We start from the raw sequence: 14406 nt of genomic DNA on the forward strand, positions 1-14406 counted from the left end.
GAGAGAGATCATTTGATCATTACCTGTTAGGTTCACTCCCTCTGGGGCACCTGGCATTGGCCACTGTCAGTAGACAGGCTACTGGGCTGGATGGACCTTCGGTCTGACTCAGTATGGCCGTTCTTATGTTCTTACTCACATGCAAAAGAGCTTGTAAGTCCAGGCCCTTCAATTTCTAGGTTGGTAACAGCTGTTAAATAAATACATAAAAAGTCTAGCAATAGTTTAACACTTACGCTTCCACAGTTTTTCTGACAGTCTGTTCATCACAATCTTCATCTGAGCTACTGCAAGTAGCATCAGAGTCCAGATCTTTCTCCACATGAGACAGCAGCCCTGTAGCAGAGTGTGCAAAACCCCAGATTTCACCAGGTTCAATGCCAACTCCATTCTGTGTTTCTTTATTTGAATTATTTTCCAAGTTAGTTATACTGTTTTCTGCCCGAATTTCAGTGCATCCAAGGGAGCTACTGTCCAAAACTCTGGTTGAATCATGAAAAACTTTCATTCTTTGGAGCTGATGTTTCACAAAGCATTTCAGCTGGTGATCACAGTGTTTGACAACATGCTTTGCCAGGAGTATCTGTAAACGTTTCTGAGCTCTTTTGGCTCGACTGAGCACAACTTGTTGCTTACTGACACATTGAAGTAAGCGAGCATTCAACTCCTCTTCTTTACTAGTGGGGGTGCAGCGCACAATTGCTTTCAAAGGCTCATGCACAACTTGATGCAATAAATTCCTTTTTTTGGTCTCAGCATGTACTAGTAGACCCTTATCCAAAAAGCCATTCTTCCGATACCATTTACAGTTTGTAAGCTGCATTTCTTCCACATTATTGGATTCAGTTACATTTGAATCCAACAGTCTCTGCATTTCTGCCAAACTCTGGGTCATGGTCTCCGATAAAGTTTCCCCTCTGACCTGCTCTTCAGGTTCTGAATTATTAATCTGACTGACCTGTGTGGTAGCACCATTATGTAGTAGATTTCTCATCTGGGAGCACTTGTGCTCTTCTGAATTCCTTTGCTTAGTGTTTTTGTTTTTTATGTTTAATGGAGAATTTGTGCTCATTAATAAGACAGACTGATAATGTCTGGAAGACTGTGGAGAACCAAAGTGTTTTACACTGAAGATATCATTACTGAGGTTGGGCTCAGTAGTGGGAAACCCCAAGACTGAGCAAGTAATCTGTGTGATGGAATCCTCCTTTATCGTCTCTTCGACTGCTCTGGAATTTTCCATGCACAAAGTTGTATCAGACTCCATAGCTCTAGAGGACAAAGAAGGTGACAAGTGGATACCATGACCTTTTGTTGCTGGCTCTCTGAGGGCTGGTGTCATTATAGCTATTGTAGATAGTTTACAGCAAACCTGAAAATAACAGGGGATATATAAATTGTCTAATTTTTAATTACAATATACAAATAAAAGACCATTCAATGTAATTTTTTTTTATTCTTTTAAAATCACTTTACACCTACCCAACTAATGCAAATTCATCTGACCGACAGGGCCTGACTGGATTCCCTAAAGAGCCAAACAAGGTCAGTTTTTCAGTATTGGACAGGGCTTGTTTCTAATGCAATAAAAGGCTTCCCCTTCCAGCAGAAGTTCTTCACTGTGGGCACCTTCCCAACTGGCCAGCTCCTTAGGTTCACAGGAGCAGGGCTTCTCTGTTGTGCTGATTAGGAGGAGAGAGTCTATGGTCAGCTTGAGGACTTGGGCAAGCTGAGACAAGACAGTGGCAGGGAGGTTAAAAAACCCATGAGAAACAATAGGTTTGTTGACGAGGTGACTATAAGGCAGTGGTCCTAGTTTATTCCCTTCTTTTAGGAGTTCCATTGGATGCCTTCTCCACTAGCCTCCCTCTACTGTCTTCAGTTTCATTGGCCTTCACAGCCATTGCCTAGCTCACTTCTCCTTAAGTCTTGGGTCTTGTCACATAATTTAAGTCTGAAGGGCCACATAATCATCTCACCGTTCCTTTGTGCTCCCTCCCATCTATTTGTTGTCTCCACCTGTTGTCTTCCTTCTTATATGGGGTTGTACACTGCCTCACACATTGAGACCCTGTTCAGGGGGCCCTTGGTGCTACCACCATAGGAATAAATAAATAAATAAATATTAAAATACAAGCTTTAGCTTTGGAGAATGAGATATTCTGTTGTCTACACCTATTGTTAGTCCACTCTAACCACTGCCCTCCCCTGAGGAGGGTGGCTATAAATCCTGACTGGGGCTCAACAGAACACCTGTTATAAGCGACTGCCTGGGAGATGCACTGAATCAGAATCCAGGCTGTGATTTGGGCCCTGAATCTCCAGACTTGTCAACATTTTTAGTAAAGGGCTGAGATGTGATTTCTCTACATTCTTCTTTTAGAGCTACAACATTAAAATGTTTAAAAGTAATTAGTCTTTACAACATTAAGTCCATCATAACATTGTCGGACATATCCTTTAATTTGGGGGTTTGGGAGATTAGTTTTTTTCCCTGACAAGCATGTGAAATAACTGTGATAAGTGGAAAAGATGTAGATGGAGGTGCTAAAAGTTAAAGCAGGGGCAGAAGTCAGGCTTCCTACAGAGTTTACAAGCTTACTAGAGCCCCAAAGGGAGTCCCCACATTAGACCTTCTTTGAGCTCTCAGCAGAGGATTTCTTAAAAGGACATGGTCAACTTGAAAACTAGTCTATTTAATACAGCAAGTTTAAAGCAGTTTCAGCTACTATACTTGCCCCTGAATCCAACCTGCCGATTTGTGCAGTTTTATAATTACATCTTCCTTTTCTAAATAAAATATCCTCCTCCACTGCTGTGAAATACCCATATAAAACAGCAGGGAAACTGACTACACACAAAGAGCAATCAAACGCACAAAGTAAACAAACTGAAAAAAAAATCCATATATACCTATATACTCTAAGGTGCTATTTGGAACAACATAGTACAAAATTTTCACACAGAAATGTGATGTTTGAAACTGATCATGTCCCTTTAAACAACACATCCTTCCACCTGAGCTGCAAACTCCCTAAATTCCAACAAATACAATTCAAAATTTTTCATAGGTTTGGGAAAAAACACTGAAAACTCAAACTAATCCATCAAGCGTGACCAAAGTAGCGGAAGGTAATACTCCTGATGGAGGACAATGTAAAAAAAAAACAAAACAAAAAACAAAACAAAAAACCCCACAGATTTGGAGTTCCTGAAGCAAGCTGCTTGAGTTACAATGTGGTTAAAAATGGTAGAAAATCATTTTCAAAGGAGAAAACTCCAGATTTTTCAAACTGTCAAAGCTGATCGACACCTTGTCCAATAACCCTTTCAGGTTATTTGTTTTGTTTTTGTGGAGTCAGAATTATAAACCAGTATACTTCCAACCATAACTATGGAGAGTTTAGTATCTCTCCATAACATGCATTGAAAACAAAGACAGCCTTGTCAGTGATATAGGACTGAAACAAAGCATCATCCACAAGACTAAACGTTCTTCATTAAAACTGTCTCGAGCTCCACAGAAACTGCCCATTTTTCCTTTTGACAAGTTTGGGGTATTTTGTTGCATTCTGGCATCAAGTAGTAAAAATAATTTCACTCCACCCTCATTGGAAGCAAACTGCTATGGCCAAGCCCTTTGCTTCTCACAAAGAAGCAAGTACTGTAATATGATGTTTATGAAAAGGCTGAAATCTTACACTGGAAAGAGCTTTCTTGTCAAAGGTAATACTTTCTGAAGATATTTTTCCATTGTCTAATACTTTAGGTTTCCAAACTAGAGCAATAAAAATTCTACTAGACTAGCAAACAAGTTATTTTTAATTATTTGAAGTTCAACTTTCATTTAACTGTTGGTTTTTGACATTGAGAATCTGATTTAAAAGAAAAGAAAGGAGTGGGAGAAAATTTTTGTTTAAAGAAACAAAAGTACCGTATATGCACAGTAGAGCAACTAGTGTTTAAAGTGACTCTATGTTTATCCTCACTAGAGCCTTAATTACACAGTAAGATGTAGCCAGGAATTTCAGTTTTGTATACAGCGTAAGTGCCCCGTTTGAGCCACACCCTTGCATCTACTATAAACACACACAAAATAACATTTTAAAAAACTATTCTCCAATCCCCCTAAAAGTCACTGTTCTTCAATTCCTCCACACCCCACCAAATGCTACTTATCTTCTACTCCTCTCTCACTTTTGTCTTATTTTCTTTCCCCATCTTTTCCTTATTCCTTTACTTTTCTAATCCATTCCTGACCTCCCTCTTTGAGACTCCCTTGGCTTTCTATTTTCAAATGTGTTTAAAGGGATGCATTCAAAACTTAAGTAAAATGTCATGTTGGTTACTAACACCATCTTGGATTATTAAAAATAAAGAACTTTTAAAATCCATTTACTTTTACCTGTGGAAGATATTGGTTTATTTTGGGTATTTTTCTCAGAAGAAGCAATGTAAGCAGTCTGGTCAGTTTCACTTTTGTTTATAGCTACTTTCACTTTCTGATTCTCATGAACTTACATAGTTCCACAGACTTTTGTTCCACATTTCAGGAAAACCTTTGAATAGTAATGTTTTACTGATTTTTTTAAAATGAAAGAAAATTTCTATTCACAATGGAGTCCTGTAAACCCCATCTGTGCACTCCTACCTTTCCTACCACATTTTGAAATCAAATTATAAATTTTTAGACTCAAACTAGCCTGCTTAAAGGGACACTATCAACTTGACAACTTCTTTTCTCTCTTTTGTACCTATCTTATTTACCAGTAACACTTCAAGTTATAACAAAGATTAAAGAAAAAAATATTTTCAGTTCATTTACGTTTTGAAATCGGCAGTATTTAATGTATAGAAACTTACAGTGTTTCTTCTACATGAGTTGGCATTTTTAAAAGTGAGAAGACATTTAAAAAAAACAGGAAAATGAGACTGTAAAAACAAAAGTTTGCAGGCGGTAGGGCCTGGTGTAATATCCAAACCCACATTTAATACGTTTGAAATGACTAGAATTCAAGTTGATAGTGTCCTTAAGACCTGTTCCCGAAAATCATAATTCAAGCACTAGCCGCTTAATCACTGGGACTCCTTGAAGGAGTAGGGGTTTGCAGAAACCATGACTGAAGAGATGCTGGCCCAACAGGATGTCCTGGTTAAAGTTACGAAGGGCAAAGAGAAGTCCACACTTAACCACTTGGGACTGTACACTGATCTAAAAGAAAAGGTATAATCCTGGTCAGCAGCTTTTGTTTTTTGTTCAGAAGCAGCACAGCTATTATATGAATATGTAAACATTTTACGATTTTGTTTTATTAGTAACTCTGAAAAACAGGGCAAAGTGGGGAGTCTCTGTTTCCAACAGCTCTTACCCTCAGGGATAGCTCAGTGGTTTGAGCAGTGGCCTGCTAAACCCAGGGTTGTGAGTCCAATCTTTGAGGGGGCCACTTAGGAATCTGGGACAAAAAATCAGTATTTGGTCCTGCTAGTGAAGGCAGGGGGCTGAACTCAATGACCTTTCAGGGTCCCTTCCAGTTCTATGAGATAATATAATATATGGAGATATACCTATTACTGTGCAGTCAGTACTATACAGGGGAGCTGCGAACTCAAGCATTATGTACTCTCCAGCAGTTCTACATCAAAAAATTACTCATCTTTGAAAAACATACACCTACAGTGGTCTCTCTGTGAACACAAAGGGAACTCAATTTACAACAGACCACCCACACTGTTTTAATTACACAAAACATCAAAAAGGACATACTTCAACTGGAACTCATTACTATTCATTCATGATAAATCCATAACTTATTAAAAGCTGTGAATGGAGAATATTTTTCCCCTTGTTCCTCAATGATACTGAAGCCAGGAGCATATGTTATTCCAATATTTCAACGTGTATCACCCCTCTATCAGTTAGTTCAGATGTTCTAATATTTAATGTATTTATTTAATCATTTATTTGTAACAGAACATTTAATATAATAGATTTTTTTAATCTATCATGCTAAAAGTAGGGTGTTTTTGTATTAAATGGATCACTCAAGGCTCAACATGTTATACATATGTCTCTAATATAAATATTTTATTTAATTCTAAGTGCATTACAAGCTCCATAAAGAAACTGTATGTGATTATTTCAATTATCCCTTTGAATCAGTCAGCCTCTGAAGAGGTTCCATAAAATGTTTTTTAAACAAGACCAATTTAGTGCTTATTCTCTTCTTAACACGTGGAGACTTTATACTTGCAATTCTATTAACATTCATGGGAGTTCCCAATGCGGACCAATGGGATGAACGAGCCTTTAGGATGAATAGATCAGTCTTCTATGTTTATGTGCTTGCTCTCTCAGGGACATCATACATTTTCCAGTTTTATTGTTCAAGGAGTTTCATGGAAGTTTTTTGGTCAATATTATGAAATATTTACCTTTTAATAGGAGGCAGAATCTAATGATTAGTCCAGGGGACTGTTTCTGACTCCACATATGACCATAGACAAGTTACATACCTACATAGGTAACTGTATGTTCCTCACTGTAGTAACTGAGTGCTTTCATACTCACTAATGGATTTTACCCTTAAAACACCCCTGTGAGATTGGGAAGCATCATTCCCGTTTTACAGATGAGGAACTGAGCCACAGGGTAGATTAAATGACTTGCTCAAGGTCACACAAGACATCTGCAAGGATTCTCGAGTCCGACTCCAGTGCCCTATCCACTGTTTTAGACTACCCCACTCCTCCTCAAAAATGATCTGTAATTCTGGGTACATAACTTGTGATAGTCTGGGCCTGATTCTGAGATGTGCTGAGTACCCTAGCCTCCAGATCAAGGCAATAGAATCTGATAATTAGGCTCAAAAGGGGCATCAAAAAAAATCAAAGGGTACTTTTGAAAATGTGGACCCAAACTTTGTGTTTCCATTTTCCCAACTGGAAAACCAATGCACTGCAACAATGTCTACCTTCTTCATTGTACTGTTGGGAGACTTGAAGTATCACGCACATCTATTATGCTATATAACAATTAATATTTGTAGATCACTGAGTTCCCTGACTGGAAAGACTTATACAAGGACAATGTATTAATACCTCATCCAAGGCCTTGACAGAAACTGCAGTAAAACAGCCAAGGAAAGAACAATATTCATGGAGGGAGGGGCCAAATCACAGAGGAAAGCAGAATAGCACAGAGAGACCACTGGAAACTACAAGGTGCACATTCTTCTAAGATCCACACAAACTAAAAGGGAAACTGGCTCTGTATGTAGGCAGTTTCAATGTTTTTCTTGTATAATCAAAGTAGTAAGAAATGCACAAAGCAAACAGACTAACAAGTGAAAAAAATTCTACTTTATTTCAGTTAATCTTAGGTGTTATCTGTAACTATACTAGATAAGATTTTTCAGACAGACGTGTGATTTTTCAGTATAGTGTCTATCCCTTTAAGGAAGGAGTACATCATCCTTCTCTATATATTTCCTAAACGGTGTTATTTTTAATTTACACCCCTGACATGGTCTAAAATAAGTTCTCTTTTATCTGACTGTATCCAACTCTATCCCATATCTGAGAGAGTTCATGTTTTAACTAGCATTTTCCTAATGGAAAAATTGGAATTTTGTAATGTTAAACAGTTTTATTTTTATCTCATCTGTAAATTCCAGCACTTAGGAAGATATAGAGAGAGCAAATTTAGCCCTTCAAGGCATTTACAGATTCAGCTCCCCTCTTCAAAAACACTTTTCTTGGTAAAGTATCCTGCAAAAAACAAGTGACTCTCTTTTTCCACTCTCTCTGAATTACTCCACATTCGAATCCAAAACATAGTTTGAGTTTTACAGACCAAATGGGGATACCACTGTTTTCAAGAAGCTACATTTAAACACGTTCCGTAATTGAATCAATCTGCATGTGTTTGTTTGTTTTTGTCTAAGAAAAGCCAGCCATCGGCCAACGTGAGAGGCAGGTTTTTAATTTCCTCCGCAGTGGCGGGGCCTGTATTGCTCCACACTGGCTCTGTGGGCAGGCTGCAATAGATTTCCCCGGGGGATAAAATGGCAAACAGTGAGAGTGTGTTCAACGGCGACGTACAGGGCAGAGAACCAGACATCCCCCCCGCCCCGCCGGCTCCCAGCGTTGCATCGCGCCCCGACCTCCCCAGCGCATTTCCCCCACCGCTATGTTCTGGGGTTTCCTTCTCGTTTGCGACGTGTATTTCAACGCAGCAGCTCCAGGCCGCTCGTGGCTTCCCCCACCCAGAGGAACCCCACGGCGCCCCTGTCCCCATCGCTCCCTGCAGGACGTGTGGAGGGAGGCGGCAGCCCCCTGCGGGCGCGGAGCCCGGCCAGCCGCCGGGGCTGCGGGAGGCGACCCGACCCCCCCCGCGCTGCGTCGGCGGCTGTTGGACGCCCCTCCCGGGGGCAGGCCACGACTCCCAGCTGGGGAAGAGGGGGGGGGCAGGTGCCGGCGAGGGCAGCCAGGCTCGGACCGTCTGTCCTCACCCGACTGGCCCCGCCCCCTGAGCTCAGCACCGGCCCCGCCCACCAGAGCGTACAGGCTCTTCTCATTGGCCCCGCACAGGCACAGCCCCCACCAGACAGTCCTTTGGCCCCGCCCCGCCAGACACTGAAGGGAGAGGAGGGGCGTGGCCTAGGCCGTGCGGGAGGGGCCCAGAGGCAGCTCGAATACGCTCTACATTCCAGCTCCCCCACGGCCCAGGCCCCGCCACCTCCCCTCAGCGCCAAAGCCCCGCCCCCACCACTAGGCCCCGCCCCCAACCCGCCTCTGCCTGCCCTCGCCCGCCCGCTCTGGCCGTTTAACACTGAGCCTGGTCCTGGGGCGCGAGGGGGTGGCGCGGCCGCGGGAACCAACCGCCTCTCGGAGCCGCTGCCAAGAGGCCGTCTGGGGATCCGCCACCGCGGCCGTGCCCGCCTCAGGTCCCCGCGCCGGCCCCGGAGCCACACGCACACTTGCCTGCTCGTCGGCTTCTCCACAGCGGCGGCGGCGCCGCCCGCCTCCCACCCGGGCTGCGCTCTCCTCAATCTGTGCCGCTGTTTAACAGTCAGCTCCCAACTCAAGGCGGCGGGCGGAGGCGGGGCCGCGGCCGGGGATAGAACCGGCCAATCCGCGGCGGGATGGGTGGGGTTATGCAAAACGGGGGAGGGGGGCGTGCCCTGAAGGCGGCGTGTGGAACGTCTGGGGAGGGAGGGAGCGAGCTCCAGGGCTCCATGCCTAGCTGTGCCCCTGAGCTCCTCCGGCGGCCGCGAAGGGATAACCCCAGCACCTGCACCCACGTGGAGGGAGCCCACTTAGCAGCGCCTGGACCTAGGCTCACGTGCCCCCCTGCCCCCCCAGTAGTTGAAAGTTCCCTTGGAATCTCTTCCCCCTTCATTCCTCCTCCCATCCTCCAACAGCCCCTGCAGGAATCTTCCAGCTGTGTTTCTCCATTCCTGGAACATTAAAACGGGGGGAGAGGAGAGCAACAAACGTGCACCCCAGCATCCTTTACACTGGCTGCCATAGCATCTCCCTAGAAACACTAGTGCAGGGATTGTAGGGTGTGTGCAAATGCAACTGCTAAGGTCTCCAAGTTCACTTAAGTATGTGTTGATACAGCCCTATCAACTTTCAATAGACCTACATTGCCAGGACATACACACTGTGATCAAGATGGAAGTAATAAGGTACATGTTTATCCATTTGGTCAAGTTTTTGGTCCATCACCTTTAATGCTGAATGAATTTAGCACTTGTAGAATTTAATTAATGCAATGGTTGTGACTGACAGCCCTAGAGACAGAAATCTGTTAATCCAAACAGTAATTTTAGCACCAACAGAAGCCGCCATAAGCTTTTCTTACTGCCCCAACGTTTTTCAATCCTAATATGACAAGTTCACCTCTAAGGTAAATGGGTTGATCAGTCTCCATTCAGTTCCTGACTTCTCTTGCTGAAACTGCCAGTAAGCTTACCACTTGTGGCAATGTCCCTTTAAATCATATTATAGAAACCATAATGCTAGCACAGCTTATTTCTAAAAGATAACAGATTTGTAAAGTGCACAGTAGTCAAATCACTAATTACACAACTATAGAATTGTGGTTTTTGCTAAGCCAAATGTGTAATTAGGCTAATTAAAAGCAAATATTTAAAAGCTATAAAAGCCTGTATTAGCAGCACACTCCACTCAGATACTAAACCGCCAACTGATGACTGCAGACTTACTGAGAATTGGCCAATAGGCCTTTTACAGAGGTATTCACACAGATTAACAACAATCAAAGGAAGTGTTACTCTGAACTAAAGTGTGCCCTTTCTTACAAACCATATCAAAATATGGATTTTACTAGGGCACTTCCAAATAGTTATTTTATAGTATTTGACTTTGATTTTTCAAGTAATGCAGAAAATTGATATTTTGCATTTTAAATTTTTATTAAGCTTATTTATACAAAATAAGTACATATTCAAATAAGGCACATTGAGTTTCATTGTAAAGCTTATTACATTTTTGTACGTCATTATAAAGCTCAAAAATGAAAGTCACTCACTCATTTGTTATCATCATAGATGAATACAATGCAAAAAGCCAGATGATTATAGGAGGAAAATCTATTACATTCTCAAACAGATAAATTATTAAACCGGGTTGGCAGTGAGTGATAGGTCCAAGTTCTACAGTTACATTTAACACTGTAGTTCCGAAGTTGTGGTTTTGGTGTTTTGTTTTGTTTTTTTAAACACCCCAGTTGTTGTTTATTTTCGAAGAAGAAAGTGGTTTCTTTGACGATTTAATTCTGAACAGTTAGGACTCGATTTAATATAATGACATTATGTTTCAAAGATTTAAAGTTAATTGTAACATTCCAAAGTGACCATACTTTTCACTACCAATACATACGATCTTCTTGCCTCAGACTTTTTTGAATCATTCAGAGAATTAGTCCTAGTGTTTTCCACCAGGAAAGAGAGTGTTACAAGTTAATATTCATTAAATATTAGAGACCACAGATAAACTACAGTAACAAAATGGGATGTTTGTAACTACAATAGTTTTTAACAATGGTTCCTTTTCCTCAAGGAAACACAGTACTTTTTCTACTTGCATTCTGGTGCCTTATGTAATACCATATTAATTGTGATAGGATTCAGGAAGCAGTCTCCAGCGTTGCCATGTGCCTACTTGTCAATCACAATGTCTCTAGCAATGAGCTCTTTCATTATTTCATTGGTTCCACCATAGATTGGCTGGACACGAGAATCCACAAAAGCTCTGAAAAAGTGAGAAGTAGTGACAGAGTGAGTGGTTAGAAAAAGAGATACTTCTTGAAAATAACCATATGAAATAACAATTTCTTAGTAAACGGGAAAATCTCTTTTTAAAGATCCAGCATATTTCAAGTGTGATCTGTCTGCAGTGATAACTCAGAGCCCTCTTTCAAGATATTTTATTAATGAGAAAACAAAAAGCATAATGCAATTATCATCCTGGGTTGCTCAGGTTGTGATCACTTGATTCATCAAATTCCAAATAAAGGAACTTGGGCTTTAATTCTCATGTTGCAGTTTGTCAGTATTATTCTGGTAGAGAAGAGAAAACATGTGAAGTGACTATAATCTAAGTTTAAGTGAAGAAAAAAACACTTGACTCAGAAGCACGTATGAGTTTGGCAGAGTTTCTTAAATTGAAATAGGGAAATTAGAATTTTACTCAATAGAAGTGTTCAAAATCCAACAAGTCAAATTCTAGAAACTTTCACTAATAAATAAAAAAATTACAATTGAATATACTTGCTGATACCCTATATGTAGGGCCCTACCAAATTCACTGTCCATTTTGATCAATTTCATGGTCATAGGATTTTAAAAATCGTAAATTGCATGATTTCAGCTATTTAAATCTGAAATTTCACAGCGTTGTAATTGTAGGGGTCCTGACCCAAAAAGGAGTTGTGAGGGGGTCACAAGGTTATTGTAGGGGGGTTGCGGTACTGCCACCCTTACTTCTGTACTGCTGCTGGCGGCAGCGCTGCCTTCAGAGCTGAGCAGCTGGAGAGCAGTGGCTGCTGACCGGGAGCCCTGCTGCCTTCAGAGCTGGGCCCTCAGTAAGCAGTCGCCACTCTCCGGCTGCCACCGCTGAAGTCAGCGCAGAAGTAAGGATGGCAATACCGTGACTCCCCTAAAATAACCTTGTGACCCCCCTGCAACTCCCTTTTGGGTCAGGGCCCCCAATTTGAGAAACTCGGGTCTCCCCCCTGAAGTCTGTATAGTATAGGGTAAAAGCACACAAAAAAACAGATTTCACCCTCCGTGATGTGTTTTTCATGGCTGTGAATTTGGTAGGGCCCTACCTATATGCCTTGATAACAACATGGCAGTTAAAATGAGCCCAGGTTTCATGTTGTGAAAAGATTACAAGTGACTTCAATACAAATTGCTCTTTTAAAAATGGCCTATCATTCCTTTTTATAGTGGTAAATGATTTCACAGAAAAAAATGTCCTCTGATGGAGTTAAGTTTGTATATATCTAGACATTACTTAAGGGGCAAGACAAACTGAATATTGTAGTTTTCTTTAAAAAGTTCATTCTAGGTACAAACAGATATTAGAAATCCTGGAAATTAAAAAGTATGGAAATATATAAATAAAATAAATCAAACCACCTAAACAGTGTCCTATCCTCTGCCAAACTTCCATTTTGCATGTAAGTTGGAGGCAATATGATTAAAGACTTTTGATGAAGGTGGTCTTAATAAAGACTAATTTACAATTTGAGGCGGGACATCTTAAATCCACTTTACTTGCAGTTAGTCTTTGGGGCAGAGAAACTCTGGAGAAAATAACATTAATTCTAGAAATATGTCTGACACAAATGTTATCACCTGCTACCCTGCAATCCCCTGCTGCGTAACATGCCTTAATTTGATTCATAAGAACAATGTATGGTTGCTGCTTGACTATGCCAAGTCTCTGAGTAAGAACATGCTTACATTTGAAACCTTGTACATCTCTGGGGAACTGTCCCAAACTTGTCACTTGTGGTTATACATTTTTTCCCTTTATTTGCTATGTTTCTTTTCCATAGGCTGCCTTGCAAATTTCTATTTTATTATTTTCTATGCCCCCCCCCATCCTTTTTTAATTCAAAATAATGTCTTTTATAGTCTAGAAGCAATACCTGCTGGTGTTTGCTCACCCTTTCCCAATTCTTTTATCAATTCCTCCCTTCCCCATTTTCAGTTAATTTAGTGCTCGATTAACAGAGCTGGAGACTGAAACCCTTCATTTATACACAGCACATGTACAACATACGAATTGTAAGCTCGCCCACACTTACTAGTGTGCCTCTGTGCCCTGAGAAAGAGACCATCTCTAGGTCCAAAGTAGTAATTTAGGTGCCATACTCATTGAGTCCATTCCCTGCTGAAAGGGTTTCCAATTGTGCGGTGGGTTCTTTCTGAGAGGTGAACATTTGCCCACTAGGAAATGAACTGAAACTATCAATTCATTTCACACAGGCCACTGAACAGCTATCTGATGGCTATAGCTTTGAATCACTACTAACTTCAGCTTCATTTGAACTGGTGACTGAACTCAACAATGAAAGGCTCTTGATCCCCAAGCCATCCAGTTCCCCTTTCCCTACCCTCCCAGTGGGTTGGGGACTGAGCTGTGCTCCTGAGCATACTATAGTCTGGGCAGCAGCATAGGGAAATGGATAAGAATACTTGCTAATTTCATTCCATGAAGCACTAAACACAGCATCACAACCACAACTCTCCCCAGAAAGTAATTTTAAAATTCAGTATCCAGGAAAATGTAAGACTCCCACAGCCCTGCAACATTTAAAAATCCATACTTAGATAGTTACTACCAGTACATTAACAACAGGGGCCCTACAAACCTGCATAGGGGTTGCTAGATATGCCGATATTATAATGGAGCTCAGTGTACTTTAGAGTTGCTATTTACTCACAAAGGATGGAACAATCATTTCAAAATGTGAACAGGCTACTATGCACAATAATAAAGAGAAAAAAGTATCAGGGGGTAGCCGTGTTAGTCTGTATCCACAAAAAGACAACAAGGAGACCAGTGGCACCTTAAAGGCTAACAGATTTATTTGGGCATAAGCTTTCGTGGGTAAAAAACCGCACCTCTTCAGATGCCACCGGTCTCCTTGTTGTCTTTTTTTTAAAGAGAAAAAAGTTACCTTGAAGCAGCATTAACAGGGTAAAATGTTATTAAAGGGACAACAACTTGAAATCAGGTCAGTTTAATAAAACCGAAGTAATTTCTGACAATTTATCTGCCCTAAAGTCCCGCCATTTTTGAGGGGTTTGCTATGAGCCTTTTTTTTTTTTTTTAAATTACTCTCTCTACTTTTTGCTGTGAGAA

At 41.2% G+C, this 14406-nt stretch overlaps 2 protein-coding genes across 3 annotated transcripts in view; both read right to left on the reverse strand.

Annotated features, from left to right (window-relative positions):
- The window catches only part of KANSL1L (KAT8 regulatory NSL complex subunit 1 like), a 92658-nt gene extending 91292 nt beyond the window's left edge, over nt 1-1366 (reverse strand). For both annotated transcript variants that reach the window (XM_029910488.1, XM_029910487.1), the window contains exon 1: nt 237-1366. In XM_029910488.1, coding sequence (XP_029766348.1) covers nt 237-1342 — 1106 coding nt within the window. In that variant the 5' untranslated portion in view covers nt 1343-1366. The remainder of the gene's footprint in view (nt 1-236) is intronic.
- A 9055-nt stretch (nt 1367-10421) lies between these two features.
- Nucleotides 10422-14406, reverse strand: part of ACADL (acyl-CoA dehydrogenase long chain) — a 28303-nt gene continuing 24318 nt past the window's right edge. Inside the window, exon 11 of the mRNA XM_026647708.2 lies at nt 10422-11280. Within this exon, the coding sequence (XP_026503493.1) occupies nt 11187-11280 (94 nt within the window). The 3' untranslated portion in view covers nt 10422-11186. The remainder of the gene's footprint in view (nt 11281-14406) is intronic.

Source organism: Terrapene carolina, unplaced genomic scaffold (assembly GCF_002925995.2).
Source record: "Terrapene carolina triunguis isolate 2854851 unplaced genomic scaffold, T_m_triunguis-2.0 Scaffold62, whole genome shotgun sequence".
Lineage (NCBI taxonomy): Eukaryota > Metazoa > Chordata > Testudines > Emydidae > Terrapene > Terrapene triunguis.